This window comes from Dendrobium catenatum, unplaced genomic scaffold (assembly GCF_001605985.2).
Source record: "Dendrobium catenatum unplaced genomic scaffold, ASM160598v2 fragScaff_scaffold_315, whole genome shotgun sequence".
Taxonomy (NCBI): Eukaryota; Viridiplantae; Streptophyta; class Magnoliopsida; order Asparagales; family Orchidaceae; genus Dendrobium; species Dendrobium catenatum.
In genome coordinates, this window is record NW_021318777.1 from 2984369 (window position 1) to 3006575 (window position 22207).

The 22207-nt window shown below is 37.6% G+C and overlaps 1 protein-coding gene across 1 annotated transcript; it reads right to left on the minus strand.

Annotated features, from left to right (window-relative positions):
- Positions 1-498: 498 nt before the first annotated feature.
- LOC110109854 (CDP-diacylglycerol--serine O-phosphatidyltransferase 1) lies at positions 499-21563 on the minus strand. Its single transcript, XM_020841060.2, has 13 exons — positions 21232-21563; positions 20024-20193; positions 18398-18463; positions 18008-18067; positions 17359-17449; positions 17132-17186; positions 16966-17045; positions 16738-16854; positions 16553-16637; positions 3833-3924; positions 1205-1458; positions 829-917; positions 499-741 (listed from the first exon to the last, which is right to left on the minus strand). Exons 2-13 carry the CDS (start codon positions 20182-20184, stop codon positions 614-616), a joined length of 1278 nt encoding a protein of 425 aa, XP_020696719.1. The 5' UTR covers positions 20185-20193; positions 21232-21563; the 3' UTR covers positions 499-613.
- Positions 21564-22207: the final 644 nt, after the last annotated feature.

A 22207-nucleotide genomic window follows, 5' to 3' on the forward strand; every position in this document is an offset into this window, starting at 1 on the left:
TTGGATGTTTCAATACAAAGAGATTACATTGAAGGGGACAACTATAATATCATCAAGATTCTATGAGGAACATGTATGTTGTCAATGATGGCCGTTGGATAGAGGAGCTTTCTTTCTTAAAAGATTTCAATCAAGTTCTTTTAATTTTTCTTTTAAGTAATGTAATAAGTATGTTTTAATCTCGTAACAAGCTTAATGACAAAAAATTCTTAAGAATATAAATCTAAAAGCTCGGCTCCAGCTGAAATTGAACATCTAAACACGTTTTATTTTTAGATGATTTGAGTTAGATCTCCCCTAATTCCCCACAAATTTATACTTGATGTTTCCTCTTGTACAAAAACAATTACAAAAATCAAGATAATCGGGTAACAAAACACGTAGAATGTGGTTTTGTAACAAAGTAAAACAAATGAAACAATGTTATTTTTCCTGAACGTAAGGTTATTAGAAAAGTAGAAAAATGGTTGGAAAAAAAATGTGGAAGCAGCAAACTCTAACGCATGCTGCTTTAAAGCTTTGGCGACGTGGAGCATTTATCACCAAGAAAGTGTTAATATATACAAAAAAATCACATAAAACAAGGAAAAAAAAAAACATTGAGGAGCTGTTGTTATTGCTTCTTTCTCTGCATACTTTTATGAATCTGACAAGTCCAAAATAATAAGAAGATGAGCAGTGCAAAGCCCACAGATGACCAGAAAATTATCAACCAGGGAGGCATCGGTTGGGGGAAAAGACCTACAGTAGAGATCAAATCAAGCAATCAAAGTAGTTCATGATGGATAAAAAAAAAAAGTGAAAAGAACAATGAGAGTTTTAGCTCACCATGGCCAAACTTGATGCAGATAAGAAGCTCTAATATGCAAATTGCGAGGGAAAGCCAACAGAATACTCCTACCTTTTTCACTGGTTTTCTAAAATCATCATTAAAATAGAGAAATTTCAGTTGAAATGGGTACAAAATTCATATTATTAGTTTCCACATCACAATATCTGATTTTGAACTTAAGTCTTGAATTTGATTGTAATTTTCAAAAAGAGATTTTTGAAGAAGAAAATTTTTAAAATATCAATTCACCCCCTCTTGATGTACCATTTAGTTCAGAATATGTAAATTATAATAATGTTTCTCCGTATCCTAAGCATAGTGGTTTATTATTTATTAGATGAGGAGAAAAGGAGTGAAAGCAGGAGAATGGACCTGTCTTGCAAATAGTTGTTGTATTCACGAATGGTAGGTATTGCAATCAACCACCAAAGGATAAGCCTGTAAACTACTAGAGGATTTCTGGGTGGAATCCATAGGCAGAACTTGAGAAAGAAAGTGTTGAGCTCCACAGTCATGAACACAACGCAAAGGCTCAGAACCTGAACAAACCTCAGAGGACCAAGCATAGGATGCCACTCATCTTTGTCCCAGTGAGCAGGAGTAAACTGCTCCAATGTCCTTTTCACCTATATGTACATAAACCGAAAAAAATACAAAGGTCATTTTGAATATGTGGTGAAAAATATTTCTCAAAGTATTTGAATTATGGTAAGAAGAAGTTAACATAACCCATCATTTTAGTTAACATAACCCAACAATAAGTGAACCTCTCCACAATGATTTCAGGTGCAATCGGGAATAGAAAATAAGAACCTTAACATTCAAAGTAGAATTTTATTAATGCTAAAACGTACATAACTTTGAATGCTCATATGTATTGATATGAGAAATAACATGACTATAGGGAGGAAAAGAGAAGAGGAAGCTCTATATTACGTCATTTACTACTGGAAAGCCAATCTCCCGTGCCCCACTAGAGCATATATAAGCCATTTCAAGCTGAACCACGTAAGTTGTTTGTTTTTGACATCCAAATGTGCTGCGCAATTCTAGCGATTGAGATGTGAAGGAAAACCAATTGAAGCGACGTCGCACATAGCAAGCTCAAAGCACCTTGATCAAATTTGAAAGCACTCAAATGTCACCCGTTAATGAAACAAAATGCACAGCTACGTTCAGAACATCAAATTTACTAATGAAGAACCATTTGTGGAAGATTCGATTAGCCAACCACGAGAACAACAACCCATTAAATCGCCTAAACGTCGCATGTTATAGAAACAGGTTTAGACGATGTGTTCAAAACATCGAAAACCCTTAGATAAACACCCATATTGCATAGGTTGAAGCACAAGTGAAAAGACAAAATTTATCCGCATGTGAGGCGACAACACATAAATCAAGACAAGCGAATAACGAGAAATTTGCAGGTGATCGAATCTTTTTTTGATGTGTTACATTAATTAAATTTATAGAAATAAGTTACATTAAGTCCTTATCCAAGTTTAAGTTCTTGTTCAAAGTCTTTTGAAGTCTTTAGAAATTCAAGCCTGTTGTAGTTCAATTGAGTTTAGGTTATTTATTGTTCATCATCATTCTCTCGAGTTTCAATTCATTTGGATTTGAGTTCCATTTGATTTAATTTTGTTATTCATTAAGGTCCCATGTTATTCCAAGTCATTGTATATTTTCAGACGGAATTCTGGCAACCTCCCGACGTCTCCCCCGTTTAGGAGAAACTACAGGAAACTGAGTCTTCCCACCATGCTAAGAAAAGCGTGTATGGTAGGTGTCCTCAGACGCCATTGTTGTAAAATTTTCAATCCCACCACGCCAGAGAAAGTTGTGTATGGGTCTTCGGTACCTGTTTCAAAAAAGCACAGTTGTTTCTTCGCAAGTATAGAGCCGCGTACGGGTACTTAAGATTATCCCCACCATGCTACAAAGAGTGTGTATATGGCCTACCTTCCTCGCTGAAGGTGTCGCACCGGATTCCCTTCCTACCACGTTAGAGAAAAGCGTGAATGAGTGATTTTCCGGCTCGACACGAACGTCGAATGCGGGGTTTTGAGTTCAGGAGGGTATACGTTAGCAACCGACGAGGTGGTGTTGACACATGGATCTAGGCAAGGGAAGTACCCTTTCTTTTTGCTTTTGCTTCTTTTTTTAATATTATTAATTATAATTAATCAATGATAAAAAATAATTAATAATGTTTAACTATAAATAATTATAATTAACTATAACTAATAATTAATTATAATCAAATAAATCAATCAATCAATTATAATTAATTAGTTACTTATAATCAAATAATAATAATAATAATAATAATAAATCCTCCCTTTCCCTCTGTTTGTTGCTTATGGGAGCTGGCCGCAGAAGCGTGCGACAGGGAAGAAAATTACCTTCACAGCAAGCGGTTCCCACTGTTGCTTACGATCAATATGCAGTAACTTCCGATCCAACTTGAAGGGAACGTCATCGAAGGGACAAAGTCAAACATCGACGAAGGATGCCGAAGAAGAGTGTGAGAGGAAGAGTGAAGAGAGCGGGGAGAGTGAGGGAGAGTTAGGGAGGCCGAAGACCTCATTTCTTCCCCCTTTAAACGACACAAGACGGTCATGAGGAGAAGCAATGTCGGTGTGCGAGCGACATGCGAGAGGTGGTGACAACGTGCGAAGGTTTGGCGGACAGGTACGAAATATATTATTATTATTATTTTAACTCAGATACAGGTCAACAGCAAATTGTATCATAGATACAAGCCTTGAGTTGAACAGAATGTCCACTTGATTCCTCAACATGACTTTGGGGAATGCTATTATATGAAGCAAAGTAAGACTCTTACGCAACAGATGAGGATTCTGCTTCATCATCTTGCATTATTAGTAAAAAGTGATTTGAAAACGAAATTTAAGTTCATTGCCAGTTTCATAAGAATATAACAAAGAACTCATTTGAAAAGCTTTCATAAATGACAGAACTAATAAAGCATACCTTACCAATGATATTTGGCTGGCGGTTAATACCAACCCATTCATATGTTCTGCCATCAAAGTACCTCACAGTATGCATTCCAGCCCAAATGCCTAATCATGCAAAAGAAGATACCTTTGTCACTTGCATTAGGATTGATAAGTAAAAAAATGTTTCTAGTTAACAGTCATATAAGAAGCAAGTTAGTAAAAAAAGAAGTTTTACTAATTTACAAATGAAGTAAAATGGAAAGATGACATTCCAAATGTATCTTCAAATTTTAACTCACAGAAACTCAAATAAAGGATACAAATAATCAGTACAAACTTGACATGGATAAAATATTTCTTACCTACAAAAAGATAATTCTATATTAAATGATTGGAATTAGATCAAGAAGGGGATGATCAATCTGACCATCCACTTCAAAGAAGGTTACAGAAAAAATCTTCCCTCAAAATTCGGGCATCAGGGTGCACTATGTACTTACAGCCTCTACGAGTTACAAGTGAATGGGGCCGGTGCATGGCGCCAAATCAACTTCCATTGCTGTAGATAACTGACTAGAAGATTCATAATCACTACCTAACTTCATGTGTTTTAGCTTTGAAGTCATTGTAGGCTCCCGTACGCAATTTCGATAAGAGTATAGCCAGCTCGTCTCTGTAATATTGTATAGATATGTACCACATCGAATAAGCAATATGCAATTTCTACTTTCTCCTCTTATGAAATTTCCCCCCAACAGACTTTTATCCCCAAATGATCTTTCCTAGTATTCAATCTCTTAACGTCACACATGCTAGCTGACCTACTGTTTAGGTGGCAACAGCGAGATCAAGGGCAAGGTCTTCCAATCCGCTTCGCGTGCAATTCTTTCCTACATCATTCTTGTTAGACTCAATACAATCTTCTTATTCAAGGCTGGTAGGCCAGCTGGGCCGTGAGCGCGGTGGGAACAGGCTTCCCAAAAAGCTGGCCCCGATCAGCATAGGCCATAGAATGAAGGGGACGAGAACAGGATTTGAACCTACAATCTTCAAGTCTGAATTCATTTTGGCTAGAAGAGCGGGCTTCACACCTTAGATCTATTAGTAAGTCAATACATGTGCTTTGTGAAGTTACCAGGAAATAATCCTGAAACTCATCTTCACCATTTTTATTACAAGCTCCGATATCAAAGTGGTATCAACCAACGCCCGATATTCAGCCTCAATGCTGCATCGAGTAACTACAGTCTGGTTCTTACTACGCCACCGCATAATCTAGCAGCCAAGGAGATGGCCAGATGCGAGCTCTTTCACTTGGTGGACTCTCACGCTATAGCTTTGACAATGTCTGATGAACCGGACCTGGAGATGTGGATCATCCAAGGCACATTAGCATGACGTACTCCTGTTCGAATCGAAGTTTGAAACCAAGCTTCTCCTCAGGAGGATAAATGGGGTGACGCCATCAAATCTTCATCGTGTGTCATCTGTAGCAGAACTATGAATGGGAACAAGCAATCTGAACCACAAAGCAGGGCTTAAATACCTTAAATATGTTCACAGGGACCTACTTCATGCTTGCTCGCACACAACCATGACCAGTATATGAGATTTAAAGTATTAAGACCATTGAGATAATAAGACATCCAATTACTTGACAGAGATTACATATGGTGGTGATTCTCAAATTATACCATTGAGATTGAAGATCAAGTCAACATGAGTCCATAAATAAAGATGGTTTGTCGATTATATGCATCGTGATCAATGATTGAGACAAAAAAAAAATTGAATCAATGGAACACAATAAGAATTGAAAAATAAAAAATAAATTTTGATTTTAAATTTACTTTGGATAAGTTTTATTTTGAAATTTAAATTCTAAATAAGTTTTCTTTTTTTTGTGAAATTAGTATAGGAAGAATAAGGTTCACTATTTTTGAATAAAATTGCAAATGAACCGAGCATTCGACAAGCCACTCATGACTTAGCTCGATTATAGCTCATTCGTGATCATTTAATTAAGTAATTAAACAAATTAGAACATTTTTTTTAATACTAACTGATTAAATAAACAAGTTAATTTGAACTGTGTTCAATTCATTTATATGCATGAACAACATCATTTAAAACTCATGAACAAGCACGATAACAAGCTCAGTTTATGTTTAATATGGGGTAAAGTCAGACTTTTCTGTTTAATATGGAGTCAATTCATGTTTGTTGAAGTCAGACTTTTCTGTTAATTCACATCCTTTACAATGGCCATTGAAGACTCAATTGGCCAACTTCAGTAGACAACTCCACTCTTTAGAGCGCCACTTTAAGAAGATCTTTGGGAATAACAAAAATAGCACTATGAATGTCCTAGAAATATTCTCTTAAAGATTAAGTCACATCTCCCCTTTTTCAATTGTCAGCCTAGCAAATTGTCTTTAATGCTTTTGGCACCAAGCTGACTAAGTTCAAGAGCATTTTCAGATCCTTTGCTGCAGCCAACTCGGCCAAAGGGGAGGTTAAAAGAGAAAGGATTTCATTCAAAAATTTTGAAGTAAACTTCTTAACAAATCTATGTAAAATTCTACCAAATGAGTTGAACTAGTCGTACTCTCAGTTGCATTTATAATTCACCTAATAGTTCAATTTGGTGTTTCCTCAGATTTGGGTGAGATTTTCAAATACACCATAAATTCATTGTCATTGCCACCATGTGGGCTCCGAAAATTCGGCCCCGGCCTCCCCGCTGCACTTTTCTTTTTTTCTTCGGTGAGGGGGAGTTTTAACGGAATAAGTTCCGGGGTAAATTTTGGAAGGCAGATGGGTTTGTAGATAAGACACTACCCAGAGATTTCGCCCTCATTTTGTGAGGACTTTATGATCTGAGTTCTGGTTTCCTATAGGCGCAAGCCCCTATAGTTAATTAAAAATTGCGGAACGGCGCCGAATGCGCAGTGATTCAACGGGATTTGAGCGGAATTTCTGGAGGATTCGCTCAGGTATTTGGATGTGTCGAGGTATTAAGCGGGATTTCAGGGATTCGCGGCAGAGTACAGGTATGCATTTCGTTTTCATCTCTTTTGGATATTATACATAAGTCAACACACCACCCACTGCCCGCCCACCACCAACGTTGCTGCTAGCCACTGCCCACCTTTGGCCACCATCGCCCCTAGCCACCCACTATCGGCCTCCGCTGATACCTACCTTCAGCTACCCACCGCCACCCACTACCACCAGTCACATCTCCAACTCCGGCTGCCGCCCACCACTAGCAACCACTTGCCACCGCCGGCCGCCCATTATCAGCCCCCACTAACCCGCCACTAACCACCACTATCTTTGGAGTTTATAATGTATTCATTTTGCTTCAACCCAAATAAAAAAAAATAAACTTGCATTTATTTTACACTCATTCAAACAACTCCAAAGCATTTAAAATACACTACATTTTCTTTTTGCATTGCATCTCTTTTACACAACATTCCTTTTTCAGCCAAACAAACATCCCCCAAGGGTATTTGGAAATCATTAGGCTTGGCTAAGTTTTAAATACATTGTAAATAGTTTGCAATTATCATTGTGCCCGCAGCCGCCGGCCTCCACCCGACAGCAGCCCATTACCAACCACCCATCCTTAGTCACTTCTTACTGCCATCGTCATTCTCCTGCCACAGGCTATTGTGCTTGCTGCCACTATAAGCCATCAATCATTGTCATTGTTAGGCTTTATACTATATTTATTTACTTCAAATCAAACAAAAAAATAGTTATCTATATTTACAATACACTCATCGAAAATACTCCAAAACAAATAATATTCATTATATTCCTTTTACACTATTTCTTTAACTCTGCAATCTTTTTCAACAAAACAAACAACCAATTAATTTTCACTTATTTTGCTTAAATAAGTCTATGGATCATCGAATGATTACATTATTTCAAGATGAATATTGCTAGCTAGTAAGGATTGCATAGTGTCATCAATAAAGGAAATCACATATTAAATGAAGAAAGGTCTTTAAGGAAGAACCTTTTTAAAAGAAAATAGAAGAGAAGTTTCATGGAGAAAATACGCTTCAACTAGAAACATCTATGAAAGCAAAATAAAGAGAATTTTAAAGTTGAGATTGAGATGGATCATCTTGTGAAGAAATTATTATTGTTTAAAAATATAGATTAAATGGTTTTACTCATGGAAAAGATGACCATTAAAAATCATGAAGATCTCAATTTGAAATATGAATATTAACATTATATAAAATTTAAAAGTCTTTTCATCAAAAGTAAAATAGTCATCAAATCAAGAAGAATCGTTGAGGAACAATTTCATCTTTGTAAAATTAGCTGCAAAAATAAAGTCCATGAAAATACTTAGGATCAATCCAAAATGGACACTCAAATTCTCCTAGAAACTTGAGGGTGATTTTTTTCCCAAGATGGAAAAAAAAGATGTGTGGATCTTGAAAAGTTTTATAAATGTGTTAATTTATACTGAAGATATTGTCAGCACTGCCTAGAGCTGTAGGTGTATTGTTAAAGCATTAGTGTATACTATTTCATACGATGGTTTTCCTCTAGTGGAAAACCCCCTGCTAATTTTGTTTGGATTAGGTTCAATGTTTATTTGTGTCATCTTGTATGTTAAGGTTAATTTTACTTGTCAGTATTCTACATTTATCAATGTACACTTAAATATTAATTAAACTTCACACTTACTTTACTATGATTTTTTTCTCTAAAAGACGAGAAATCTATTCAATTTATTTTATTTATGATAAGTTGGACACAAAGCTAGTTACATACACATTAACTCCAAGCAGAAAACTAGAAAAAATGCTACCCCCGTACATGCAATTTAAAGAAGCATACCACCCGAGCAACAGCACAAACCTATAACCTTTAGCTTGGGAACCAAAGAGCAGACTGCCCAAGCAAGAGCCCATTGGTCATTTTATAATGATGAATTAAAGATGAATATGATTGGCTTTGGATTGAAAAACTATAAAATGTGAATGGATATCTTCTTTCTTGGAGTAATTTTAAAAATTAGATGTGATATGAAGAAACCCAACCTTGAATTATTCAACGAAAACCTATGCCGTCAAGGATAAATTCTCATTTTCTTCATATGAACAATGTGAACTTCATTTGACATTCCTTAGGAACCATACCTACAGTAATCGCTTTTTATAATGATTAAATGGATAAACCAAAAATTTTAACTAGTAGAATCTATTTACAAAACTTCAGAAAGTAAAAGGTTTTCTTCTATTATGGAGTATTCTAAGAATTCCAAGTGTGATTCTACTGGAACTCAAGTTAAAAGTGATTCTAGGAAATCCTATGCCTATAGTAAATTGTCATCTTCTCCTTGCCAAACTGCATCATGGCTCTAGAGGATTGAATATGACAATTGGAGATGACACATGAAACTTATAACTAAAGTTACTAAAAGTGTGACAACGATGATATTATACTTCTAAAAGCAAATATTCTTCAATAAAATGGACAATAATTGGTCCTCCCGGTTCATGGAAGAATCTTGATACATATAGATGATGGTGGATGGTGAATGCCACATAATAACCTAATAAAGGACTGTGCGGTTTTGAAGTCACGATGTCTCTCCATATATCATCTCAGATTAATTTTATTCACTTTAAGGCTTCGTTTGGGACGGCTGTCTTCCTGCTTCTTAAAGCGGTTTTCTAGTACAAAAATTTTAAATTTTGTACTAAAAAACCGCTTTAAAAAGCAGGAAGAAAGCCGTCCCAAACGAAGCCTAAGACTAGAGACAAAAAAGTCAGAAGGGAGGGGGACCACTTGGGTCAAAACGAGCAACTTGTTTGTAAGTTCTTGGGTTGTAACGTGCGAATAAGAATATGAATATGCTCTCCTTTATCCTTAAGACTTAAAGATATTAGTTCTGAAAATATGATGCTTTTTCCTTTACACAATGCGTACCCATGTACCTTAGTACGCATCGATTTTCTACCAAACAATAATTTTTACTTACCAAACTTATTTTCACCTGAAATTCTTCCATGTATTATATAATGTTGACGTTGAATGCAAAATATGGATTCATAAACAGTAGAATGTGGCTATAAAGAACTTTACATATGAAATTTACATAATTACAAGTTGGCATGAAATACTTTAATAAGAAAATATTCTCTAGATGCATTGGCATTAAAAGTATAGTAAGCAACTTATGTATCGGCTCAGGCTGAACCAGGCCAACCGGTCCAGCAGGTCTCCAGGAGGCAGTATTCACACTAGCCTCCCTTGGCTTGCCCCGCCCATTGGGGGGCCCCACTTGTTCGTTGTGTTCGAAACTTAAACAGAGGGGATGGCTAGGGCTTGGGAGGGAAAACATGTTAGGAAATCTTTTGTATTAAAAGGGATGAGAGTGATTAGGAGTTTTTCATGTTTTGATTGATTGAAATTAGAGTTTCTTGGAGGCTTGGGCTCTAGACAATCTTGTCTAGAGATTTGGGGGAGACGATCCTCCTCTTGAATTGAGGATCTCTTATATCTTTGCTTTGCTCTTACTTTTCTTTGATTGTTATAAGATTTGTTATCGTTTGTTTGTTCTTCCACGATTCTCTCGTTTTCTCGCTGTTTTTACTAATTATTGATTAGGTTTGCTTGCGAACTCAAGTAAATCTGATAGGATTACTTGCAAACTTAAGTATTTCCTATCAAATTGGTATCAGAGCAAGTCGTGGGATCGGTGGAGGGCCTTTTTTCGGCTAATTTCAGCAGTGACTTTTTGCCCGGAAGGAAGAAAGATTGCTGTTTTTGGAGTTCCAAATTCAGATTTTTTGTTTCTACAAACTCCGGATTGTGATGGTGACCAAAAAAGTGGATGCTCTGGAGGAAAGGCTTGAAGGAGAGATGAATCAAATCAAAACGACGGTGGAGAAAAGGATTTCCTCCATGAAAGGGCAAGTTGCTGATCTACGGGACGTGATGAAAAATATGTTAGAAGTTCAAAACCAAACAGCGGCTTCTGTGGCGAAAGGAATGGAAGGAAAAAATATGAATTCTAAATTTCGTAGGGAGGAAATCATGGAAATCATGGAAGGAGAAGGAAGAAGACCTCATCTGGAGCCTGTCCAGAGGGAAGAAAGAGGAGGTGGATATGGGAAACGCAATGAGGGATACTAAGGCCGCCGAGGTGCTGATTTTGAAGAAAGAAGGGAAGATTTCGAAGGGGGTTTGGGCTATGGCAGGGCAAGGGAAGACCGGGAAACATGGGGTGCACCTAGCACTTAGGAGAGGGGAAACTATGGAAGAATCCGGGGTAATGGGGGCGACCAGAAGGTGAGGAATTTGAAGATGCCCATAATCGAAGGCGAAGATGCGTATGGGTGGATTTACAAGGTGGAAAGATACTTCGCCATTAATGAGCTGACGGAGGAGGAGAAGCTGATCGCAGCCGGATTGTGCCTGGAAGGAAAAGCCCAGTCTTGATATCAGTGGAGAGATCAGAGACCTATCAGGAACTGAAGGGAATTCAAAGACTGCATAATAGAATGTTTCCAAACCGACCGGGGAGGAGATTTCTATGAGCAGTTCTTTGCTCTGACACAGGAGGGATCGGTAGTAGACTACAAGGAGCAGTTTGAGCACCTAGCAAGCAGGGTGGAGCGACTCTCAGATACAGTATTGGTGGAAAATTTCATGAAAGGGCTAAAGGCGAAGATCCGAGCAGCAGTGAAGGTTTTGATGCCCGTGACTTGGGGGAGGCCATGAAAATGGCCCAACTGGTGGAAAATCAAAGGAATTTGGAGAGGGGAGCCAGGAGTAGCAGCACTGCGGGCACTTACAGGATGACGACTACTCATCTAGCACCTAAAGGTCCTGCAACATGAGGGAGTCAAGAGGCCACCAAGGAGAAGACAGGAGGAGGAAGCGAGAGAAATTTCAAGCGACTAACGGAGAAAGAGATGCAGAAGAAGATGGCTAAGGGGTTGTGCTTCAGATGCGATGAAAAGTACACACCGGAGCATCAGTGCAAGGATCGAACACTTCAGGTTCTCACCGTCTGTGATGACGAGAAAACTGAGGGAGGTGAGGAGGAAACAGAGGAGGAGATAGAGGAGAAGCTACGCTTGGATCTGGATGAGGTTTCCCTAAACTCAATAGTTGGATTCACTATGAATCATACAATGAAGGTGAAGGGAGGGAGAGAGGATAGGGAGATGGTGGTGCTAATTGATAGTGGGGCTACTCATAATTTCATTTTCACCCAAGTCGTCGACCAACTCAGAGAGAGATTGGTGGATATCGACTGTTACGGGGTGATGATGGGTACGAGGAAGGTGGAGAAAGGTCAGGGGATTTGCAGAGGAGTGCGACTGACGATCCAGGGGATACAGGTGAGGGAAGATTTCTTCCACTAGAGCTTGGGAGTACATACATCATCCTGGGGATGAAATGGATGCAAACTTTGGGAGACACCAAAGTGAATTGGGGAGCACTCACGATAAAGTTGATGGTGGATGGAAGGAAGGTGGTGATTAAAGGAGATGCGGTGCTCTCCAAATTCTTGGTTTCTCTTAAAACGATGGTGAGGGACATTCAGTTGGCGGGCGAAGGGAATTTGGTGGAGCTGCACAATTTGGAGTGAGCGAGATTGGAGGAGGGAGGAGACATACCCCTCTCCATTTAGTCGTTGATTCAACAGTTCCAATATATTTTCCAACCACCTCAAGGATTGCCACCGCAGAGAGAGGAGCATGCCATCGTGTTGAAGGAGGGAGTGTCACCCATCAGTGTACGGCCTTATCGCTGCCCTCAGTTCCAGAAGGATGAAATCGAAAGGTTGATTAGAGAGATGCTAGAGGAAGAAATCATCAGACCAAGCATCAGCCCTTTCTCTAGCCCCGTTCTGTTGGTGAAAAAGAAAAATGGCAGCTGGTGTTTTTGTGTGGATTACAGAGCACTCAACAAGGAAACTGTACCTGACAAGTTTCCTATACCAGTCATTGACGAGCTGTTAAATGAAATGAGTGGGATCGTGATCTTCAACAAGATAGACTTGAAATCAGGTTACCATCAGATCCAGATGAAGGAGGATGTACCCAAGAGGGCCTTTAGAACTCATGAAGGATATTATGAGTTCCTGGTGATGCCATTTGGCCTCACCAATGCTCCCGCTACGTTACAGGCCCTTATGAATAAGGTTTTCAAACCTTATCTCAAATGATTTGTATTGGTATTCTTTGACGACATCCTGGTCTATAGTAAGACAGGGGAGGAGCATTGAGAGCAAGTGAAAAGGGTGTTAGAGGTACTGTAGGAGCACCAACTGAGGGCTAATTTGAATAAATGCTTCTTTGCACAAGCCAGTGTAGAGTACTTGGGTCATGTGGTATCAAAAGAAGGGGTGGCAGCATATCAATCCAAAATTGAGGCAATGCTAAAGTGGCCTATGCTAAAAAATCTGAAGGAGCTGAGGGGATTTCTAGGACTGACAGGTTACTACAAGAGGTTCATTAAGGGGTACAGCTCCATCGCAGGGCCACTCACTGAGTAGTTGTAGAAGGACGGGTTCCTATGGGGGGAGGCGACCACATCAGCCTTTGAGATCTTGAAGAAGGCGATGACTACGATGCCGGTCCTAGCTTTGCCAGATTTCACTCACACCTTCATTGTGGAGACAGATGTGTTCGGATATGGGCTGAGTGCAGTGTTTATGCAGAGTCGTAGGCCCATTGCCTATTTCAGCCAGGTATTGACTGCTAGAGCGCGACTGAAATCAATTTATGAGAGAGAATTAATTGCCATCTTTTTGGCCATCCAGAAATGGCGGCCCTACCTACTTGGGTGGCATTTCATTGTCCGGACCGATCAGTAGAGCTTGAAATACCTATTAGAACAGCGGATGGTGATGGAGGAACATCAAATGTGGCTGTCCAATTTGATAGGGTATGATTTTGAGATTCAGTATAGACCAGAGGTGGAGAACAAGGCAGTAGATGCTTTGTCTAGATGTATGGGGGAGTTGCAGGCAGTGGCACTATCCATTCCTTTGATGCTTGACTGGGAGGCCATCAGAGAAGAAAGTGTTAGAGATGAAGATTTGGGAAGGATCAGGGCAGATTTAATGAAAGAGGAGGGTAGCCACCTAGGGTACTCATTGGAGGGAGACAGACTGCTATATCAGGGAAGATTTGTGATGCCCCGTATCTCAATCCACATCCCAAATTTACTCCAGGAATTTCATGGAAGTGCAGTTGGAGGCCATTCAGGAGTGCAGAAGATCTACATGAAACTAGCAGCCGATCTTTACTGGAAGGGAATGCATAGAGATGTAGAGGAGATGGTGGGGAGGTGTGAGATTTGTCAGAGGAACAAATATCTGGCTATGTCACCAGGGGGACTACTACAGCCGTTGGTGTTACCAGGACGAGTATGGGAGGAGATATCCATGGACTTCATAGATGGGATGTCCCATTCAAAAGGCTTCACAATGATCTTGGTGGTGGTGGATAAATTGAGCAAGTATGCTCATTTCATTCCCCTCCGACATCCCTACACAACAGTGACAGTGGCTTCAGCCTTCATCACGGAGGTGGTCAGATTACATGGAGCCCTTGAGACAATAGTATCAGATAGAGACAAGGTGTTCCTCATCCATTTTTTGGAGAGAGTTGTTCAAATTGCAAGGAACAGTGCTGAAAAGGAGTACAGCTTACCACACTCAGACGCATGGCCAGACGTAAGTAGTGAATAGGAGCTTAGAGACATACCTAAGATATTTCGTATCGGAGACACCCAAGCTCTAGGCTAAGTGGCTATCATGGGTTGAGTACTAGTACAACACCTCTTTTCATTCTGCTTCTCAGATGACTCCGTTCAAGGTGTTGTACGGAAGGGATCCTCCCCACTTGGAACACTTTGGGAGAGCAGTACTCCCATTTCTTCAGTGCAGGAGTACTTGGAGGAGAGAGATAGAGTGCTAGAAGAATTGAAGAGACACCTACAGAGGGCTCAACAGATTATGAAGAGACAAGCGGAAGGGCATAGGAGGGACATCAAGTTTGGAGTGGGTGAGAGTATTTTTGAAGTTCCGACCGTATAGACAGAAGGCAGTCGCCAATAGGAGGAACGAGAAGCTGGCTCCAAGGTACTTTAGGCCTTAAGAAGTGTTGGAGAAGATCGGAGCAGTAGCATATCGACTAAAACTATCACCAATGGCGATTATACATTCAGTTTTTCACATATCAAAGTTGAGAAAGGCCATTGGTGACTATACAACCAATCCCGAGCTACCGGTGACACTTACTGAAGATTTAGATGTGGTTTTGGAACCCTTAGAGCTGATGGGGGTTCGCTAGAAAGAAGAGGGAACTAAGGAAGTGTTGATCCAATGAAAGAACTTTTCTGACTACGAGGCCACGTGGGAGTCATACGAGAGGGTGAAAAAGCAGTTTCATGATTTTCACCTTGAGGACAAGGTGATTCTTTGGGAGGACGGTATTGATGTATCGGCTCAGGCTGAACCGGCCCAGACGGTTCAGCAGGTCAACAGGAGGCGGTATTCACCCGCCTCTCTTGGCTTGGCCCGCCCATAGGGGGGCCCCACTTGTCTGTTGTGTTCGAAATTTAAACAAAGGGGGCGGCTAGGGCTTGGGAGGGAAATCATATAAAGAAATCTTTTGTATTAAAGGGGATGAGGGGGGTTAGGAGTTTTTCATGTTTTTATTGATTGAAATTAGAGTTTCAAGGAGGCTTGGGCTCTAGACAATCTTGTCTAGAGATTTGGGAGAGACGATCCTCCTTTCGAATTGAGGATATCTTGTATCTTTGCTTTGCTCTTGTTTTTCTTTGATTGTTATAAGATTTACTACGTTTGTTTGTTCTTCCACCACGATTCTCTCATTTTTTCTCGTTGTTTTTACTAATTATTGATTAGGTTTACTTGCGAACTCAAGTAAATCCGATAGCATTACTTGCGAACTCAAGTATTTCCTATCAGCAACATCTAGATCCATATATTTTTACATCACAGGTACATGAACAATTTGGGGCTTGTTTGATTGGGTTTATTCTTAATTGCTCTACTAATAAGAGAATTAAGAAAGATGCTTTATATAGGTCACACTCTTTGTTCTACTCGTCCAAAAAAATATCTTATAAAGCAAATTGAAGGCAAAACCATCCTGCTTTTCACCCAAATAGCACGGACAGGTGTTTTACACAGCTTAGTTTAACGCAAAACTAACAAAAAAGACAAATTCATTTTCTATGTCCTTCAATACCGCATCTTATTTATATTTATTGAATACTTTTTGGTTAATTAAAGGAAATGAAATGCTATAAAAACATAGTTGCAGATAATTTTGAGGGTAGCTCTTGAATCTCACTTTTCCTTGAGCTCATTGCACAGCACAATTGAACCTTATGTTGCATAAGGAAAACCATGTAGGATTATAAATTCAATCTTAATGAATATTCTATTGTGGCTCCTCCGAATCTGAATAAACTGTTATTTACTGAAAAATCTTACAACTAATCAGCAAAGTACGATCAATAATGCAAGAAGAGATTTCAAAACCCTTTCTTTTTTAACCAAAATAATAACCATAAATGCACAGCACACGGTCAGAAAGGCAATGCTTAGCATTCAAATCATAAGCAATAAAGGAATGGTCGATATGCATTTTACCAACCACATAACTACAGTGCATAGAAACTGCTAAGGAACTAGAAGTAAATCCAGTTAGAGTCTCACCAAACCAATTACAAGCAAGAATGTCCAAAATAATACTATCCCACCAACACTCGTTGAAGTTTGGTAGCATGTGACGAAAAGTAAGCTGAAATTTATGAAATATATCAAGATATTTCTGAAATATGTTAGAAAATGACAAAAAATGAAAAACATAAAAAATCTTCTGAGAAAGATTGAAAGGTTACCTCCATCAGTTCAAAACCTATTGATAAGACCCACAAAAGAGATTGATTTCGTATCATTATGGCCTTACCCCACCAACCAAATATATGTGCAAGAACAAACTCATCAAATAATGTCTCCTACAAAAACCTAAAACGCTAAATCAGTAACTTGAAAGACAAAAAAATAATAATGAAATCTATATACAATGTACTAAAAAGAAAATTTGATGGTGATTGAAGACATCATACATAAACATTGTTAAACCTGCTTTTGGGATTATCAGGCACATATATACGACAATCCGTTCCATAAGACCTTTCAGGCAGTTCTGCAAAAAGATAAAAGAAAGACATAAGAATTTAACCTAAAAATAATAAGGGGACAGTTGTGAACACTAACACATGAATTAATTACCAATTCCAAGGTCAGGGTGAAGAAATTTCATGAATCTACGAGCATCATCACGATTCTATGCAAGGTAAAGAAAGAGTAGACAATTAGAAAAATTTTTAATGTACATAATTAAAAATAAAATTGTAGAATTTGCCTAATTGGTAGGTTCAATTTTCAAATCCTTCTAGAATTTAAGCTCCGTCATGTAAGAAATATCAAAGTATACAATCACTAGGTTTGAAACAAACCTGAAAAAGCAAGAAAGTAAGGGCAACAAGGTAAACAACAGCCATTCCATGGACTAAACGCCAAATAGCAGGATGCGGCCTAGTAAGTACCCTGAAGAATAGAATGAAATCAGAAAAACAGAAGATTCACAATTCATGATGGTTAATTAAACATAGTGCAAGGTAGACACAACACACAAAGCTTTAAAAGTTGCATTACTAAATTAATCTGAACTTAAACAGATGGCTGCAATTAAAATCATCAATATTAGATTTTATGATTGTTACAGAAAAATAAAAAATAAAATTAAAAAATTAAAAAAAAAAAAAAATAGCAAAGGAATGTTAGGACAAAAAAATTGAAAACTAAAAATATAAACAAAAGTAGCCATAATAGTAATGAGATATCTCATATAAACTATATTACATATTTCTAATTAGATCAATAATAGATAAACAACAATCCAGGCAAAGTTTAATAATGCAATTATGAGAAATTATGCATCCAAGGATCTAAATTTCTTGATCTTATTACTACCTTAAAACAAGAGAGAGTGCCTATTCAACCTTTTTTTAGAATAATATTAACACAATTTGAACGAAATTAGTGTACAGGTAAAAATAAAAAGTTAGTACTAACCACAGTAAGCACTAAGGAAATTTTACTCACGTTGGAGGTGCTTGGAGCAAGGAATAAGCTAGAAAGACTGCAATCATGGCACAAACCCCCCTGAAGAATGCCAAAACAAATAGTAGACTTGAAAATTATTAATTACTAAGGCAGCAATGACCAACAATAATTGAAATAAATAATACGGAAAAAAAAAAGCAATACAATTGGGGAAAACACATAAGTTTCTTTTTGAAGCTCAACAAAGGAAAATAAAACTCCAAAGAAAAAAAAAAAAGCAAACAAGTTAAAAAAAAAAACTAATGTAAATTATGCCCGTTAGATTGAAACTCTTATAAGACCATCGAGTCAATGGTGAAATATTATATCAGCATAAAAATATGCAACAAATTACTGACTAAATATTTTAAAATTAGTTGATAAAAGTACCTCTTAACCGATGTAACAAGAGCATTTGAAGTCATGCTTTCTGGATCAAAAGCTCCACTTGACCAACTATCAAATAGGTGGTTCCACAGTTATCACATAATAAGGCTAATAAAGCAGAAATGACATATTAAACTATTGTTAGACAACATCATCATGAAAAATTAGGAATGGGAATTAAAGTTGTGAGCCTACCCTGAACCGAAAGCTAACCAAGGTTCAAAGGTAAATTCAGAAGCTACAAAAGAATAACTTGTGGGTTTGCTGTTATGTTGAACATTTTCTATGAAAATTTCAGAAAAAATTTCAGAAAAGAACAACCTCAAAAATAAGTTCATGAAAAGGAATCAAGTATAACTAGACAACAAGAACATGCTTCTTTGTATGTTATGGGGCATGATTGCTTTTAATCACAGCCTATATTGTACGATAAAATGGAACATGAGAGATCGAGAAAGGATGAACCATATGTAAATGAAATGTAAAAATAACTTTAGAGCACATCTAGATTCCTTTATAATTCATTCAAAATAAAATTAATGGAATCCCAATAAAGATTTAAACCAATTTTGAACACAAAATTTTCAAAAGCAAGGCAGCAAATACAAGGTTCTAGATGGAAGATAATTAACATGATAAAAATATCTAGCCCATGTCAAAATGTCTTGTTTGCAAAGAAGTTTTACAACTGCTGCAAACTTGAAAATCCCAAAAGAAGAATCAAGGAACTATAGCACTAACTAGTGAAAGAAAAATAGCTTTATTAAGAAGATTGTGTCAAAGCTACTCTAAAGTGTCAATATGATTGTCGACAAACAAAAAGTTAGATGCAGTTGTCAAAGATGATAGATGCTAAAGGAAGATATCAAACTAGAAATAGCCACTGGATATTTTAAGCAAAAAAAAATTATAACAACACTAAAGACAACTACTAAAAAAAGGTGTATCACATGGTAGACATAAAGTTATATCAGAATTAAAAATATTAAAAAAAAAGACTAAAATTTTCAGGAACTTGTCTTGATAGTATTACAGAAGCAGCAAGGCAAGAAATTTGAAGGTGAAGAGTGTGACTGGATACAACATAAGACCAATTGTCAAATGCTTACATCAATAAAACAATGTAATCATATCTTATTGTATAACAGATATAGACATTAAATTATAAACCTATTGTAATATTAAGTGAGGATGTGTGCAACTTCTAAGTTGAAGCCAAGCATTAAAATGCTTGCAAGGTGGCAACAAATCAATGGGGTTGGAGCTTTTGCTCATCGCCGCCGGCCCATGCTTATGCATGCTAACCTATTAATTTCTAACAAAATTGACAAATTGCATTTGGTGCTTGCCTCTCCCATAGAAAAAAAAAATGACAAGAAATCTAATAAAAAAGTTTTATCCAGGAACACCTTCGCAGGCGTAAGCCTAATTGCCTATGTTATCCTTCAGTACATGTGGTTCTGCATCAAATTGTAGCAAGGAAAATATATATATATATATGAATGTTATGGAAAAAAAATAAGAAACACATAAAACAACCATTCATCTATCGGATTAAAAAGCAAATGCATTTTGTGCAACAAAATAGAACTTAAGAACATTTAATTCAACTTATAAATAAGGACATACATTATAACACATGAGCCAAACAATAGCAACGAAATTGTTCGTGGCTTGTACGCCCATGCTGTCCATGGGTCAAGTTCACCAAAATCGCTGATAAATTGTATATCATCTTTTTGAATAATAAAGTCCCTTTTACTTGCTTTCTTCATGCCATTGAAATCCATGATAGCAGCCTATTTGCAAAGATACTAAGATCACCAACTACTTCAAAATAACACTAAGAAAAGCCCAATGAAGGTAACATTCAAGTAGGCACAATTCAGATTATTATTATTTTTTCTCTCCCATAAGATCAAGAAAAGCAAACTTGATTTAAAAGAAATCGTAGTCCCTTATACTGCTTTGCTTAATAGAAAACCTGAATCAAAGGCAGTAGAAGAACATTTTCTGATGAAGTGATCAAATTTTGAAAAATCAACACCAAACCACATAAAAAACATCTAGCATAAGAGCAGAATTGACAGAAGACCTGAGCGTTAAACTAATTTAGTCCTCCACCAATAACAACCACGCCCCACCACCAAAAAAAGCTAATGAAATGAATTAAAATATAGTAAAGTTGGGTAATGATTTCTTTAAAACTCTCAACGGTCAACCACGGAGACACAGACCTACAGAAGCATCCATTTCACCTGAAAAATGATGACAGCTCCGAAATTTTCTAGAAAAAAGAGGGTCGCTTATCACCATAAATCATCAAAATTCTAACATGCAAGGGAATAAAAGAGCCTTCACGCACAGCTACAGCAAAGCCAAATGCCTATTCGAGGAAAGAAAATTACAGCTTCTGAATTTATTTGACAACGACCAAAGAGAATTAGCGTCCCCCTTAAATAAGAAAATAACAGACTACTCCAAACTAATGCCATGAAATCATCACTTACAACACAATGCAGTTTTATTAATATGTACAGTCTAGAAAGAAAGCGGGTAGAAATAAATTGATGTATGTTATCCAAAAATCAAAATAGTAAATAGATAAAAAAGAAAATACCATAAACAGAGTACAAGAAATATATAAAAAATCAGAAAAAAAGGTGTTTCTTTTGGGTAATTTTAATTGAGACACTTCGGAACAAAATCTTTATTTGCCAAGAAAGATCATCAAAAATAAAATAAAAAATAAAAAAAACATTAAAATGACCACTGTAATGTGAAAAAATAATGCATATAGTGGTATCTCAGGGCATAGCCAAAGCGAAATATATTACCTATAAATCAAGATTCTGAGAAAGAGGATTGATTGCGTACAGTTGCTGGCGGGGGAATGGAGTGATAACTTGGAAAATGCGGGGAGAGAAAGAGAGGTGGAAGAGACAGAAGAGGGGTGGAGGAGAGAGAAAGTAGGGTAACAAATTAAATACATAAACGGGAAACAAAACAGAGGAAAGGCGGTGCCATTTTAGTCCCTTCTTAATTTTTGGTTATCACATGCAGTTGCAGGAGAAGACGGGCGTCCTGGCCGTAGGATAGAGAGAGGAGCAGATCCCTACCGTCGGAGGAGATCCACTCCAAATCAGAGCCGTTTCGTATTTGGAGAGAGAGAGAGAGAAACATAGATCTTATAAGGATAGTGTACGTCGGTCAAAGAAAGCGTCATGATATAAGCAGGGGATTTCCCTCAACGTAACGGGACATCACAATAATTCCTTTTTTTACCCTTACAAGTAATAGTTTAATTTCTTCCAATGTGATATATGAGGAAACAAATCTATGTATTTATATCATGAATAATAAGGATTGATGCGATATAAATAAATTTTACATAAATTTTGGATCTCAAAATACTCAAAAAGTGAATAAAATTTTCAAAAATTAATTCCATTACTAAAATAATTCTAAATCTTGAAAGTTCAGTTAAAAATAATGTTCTCATCATATTGTTAATCTAAGGATAATAACCAAAACTCAGCTCAAATTTCAACCTAAATTCCAGGAAATCAGCAAAAATCCCGCATACGTACCGATTCAGCACCGCTTGAGTAGTTTCTATGTAATATCTGTGCGAAATTCGCCTCGATCGTCACTCTTCGATGTTGTTAAATACCCGTTGCTCACACGAAGCTTGGACTCGCTCTCTGCTCCCCCCCCCCCCGCTCTCTGCTTCTCCTTCCGAAATCCACGAATCCTTGCATCTGACCTCCTCTGCCTCTGAGCCTATCGGAAGCTCCTATAGCTCGAGCACCC

Coding starts and splice junctions, on each gene's coding strand:
- LOC110109854 (XM_020841060.2), bottom strand. CDS start 20,184: ATGGATTTCAATGGCATGAAGAAAGCAAGTAAAAGGGACTTTATTATT. Junction 18,068..18,397: donor CTTGTTACATCGGTTAAGAG/GTACTTTTATCA, acceptor GGCATTCTTCAG/GGGGGTTTGTGCCATGATTG. Junction 16,638..16,737: donor TAGGTTTTGAACTGATGGAG/GTAACCTTTCAA, acceptor CATAAATTTCAG/CTTACTTTTCGTCACATGCT.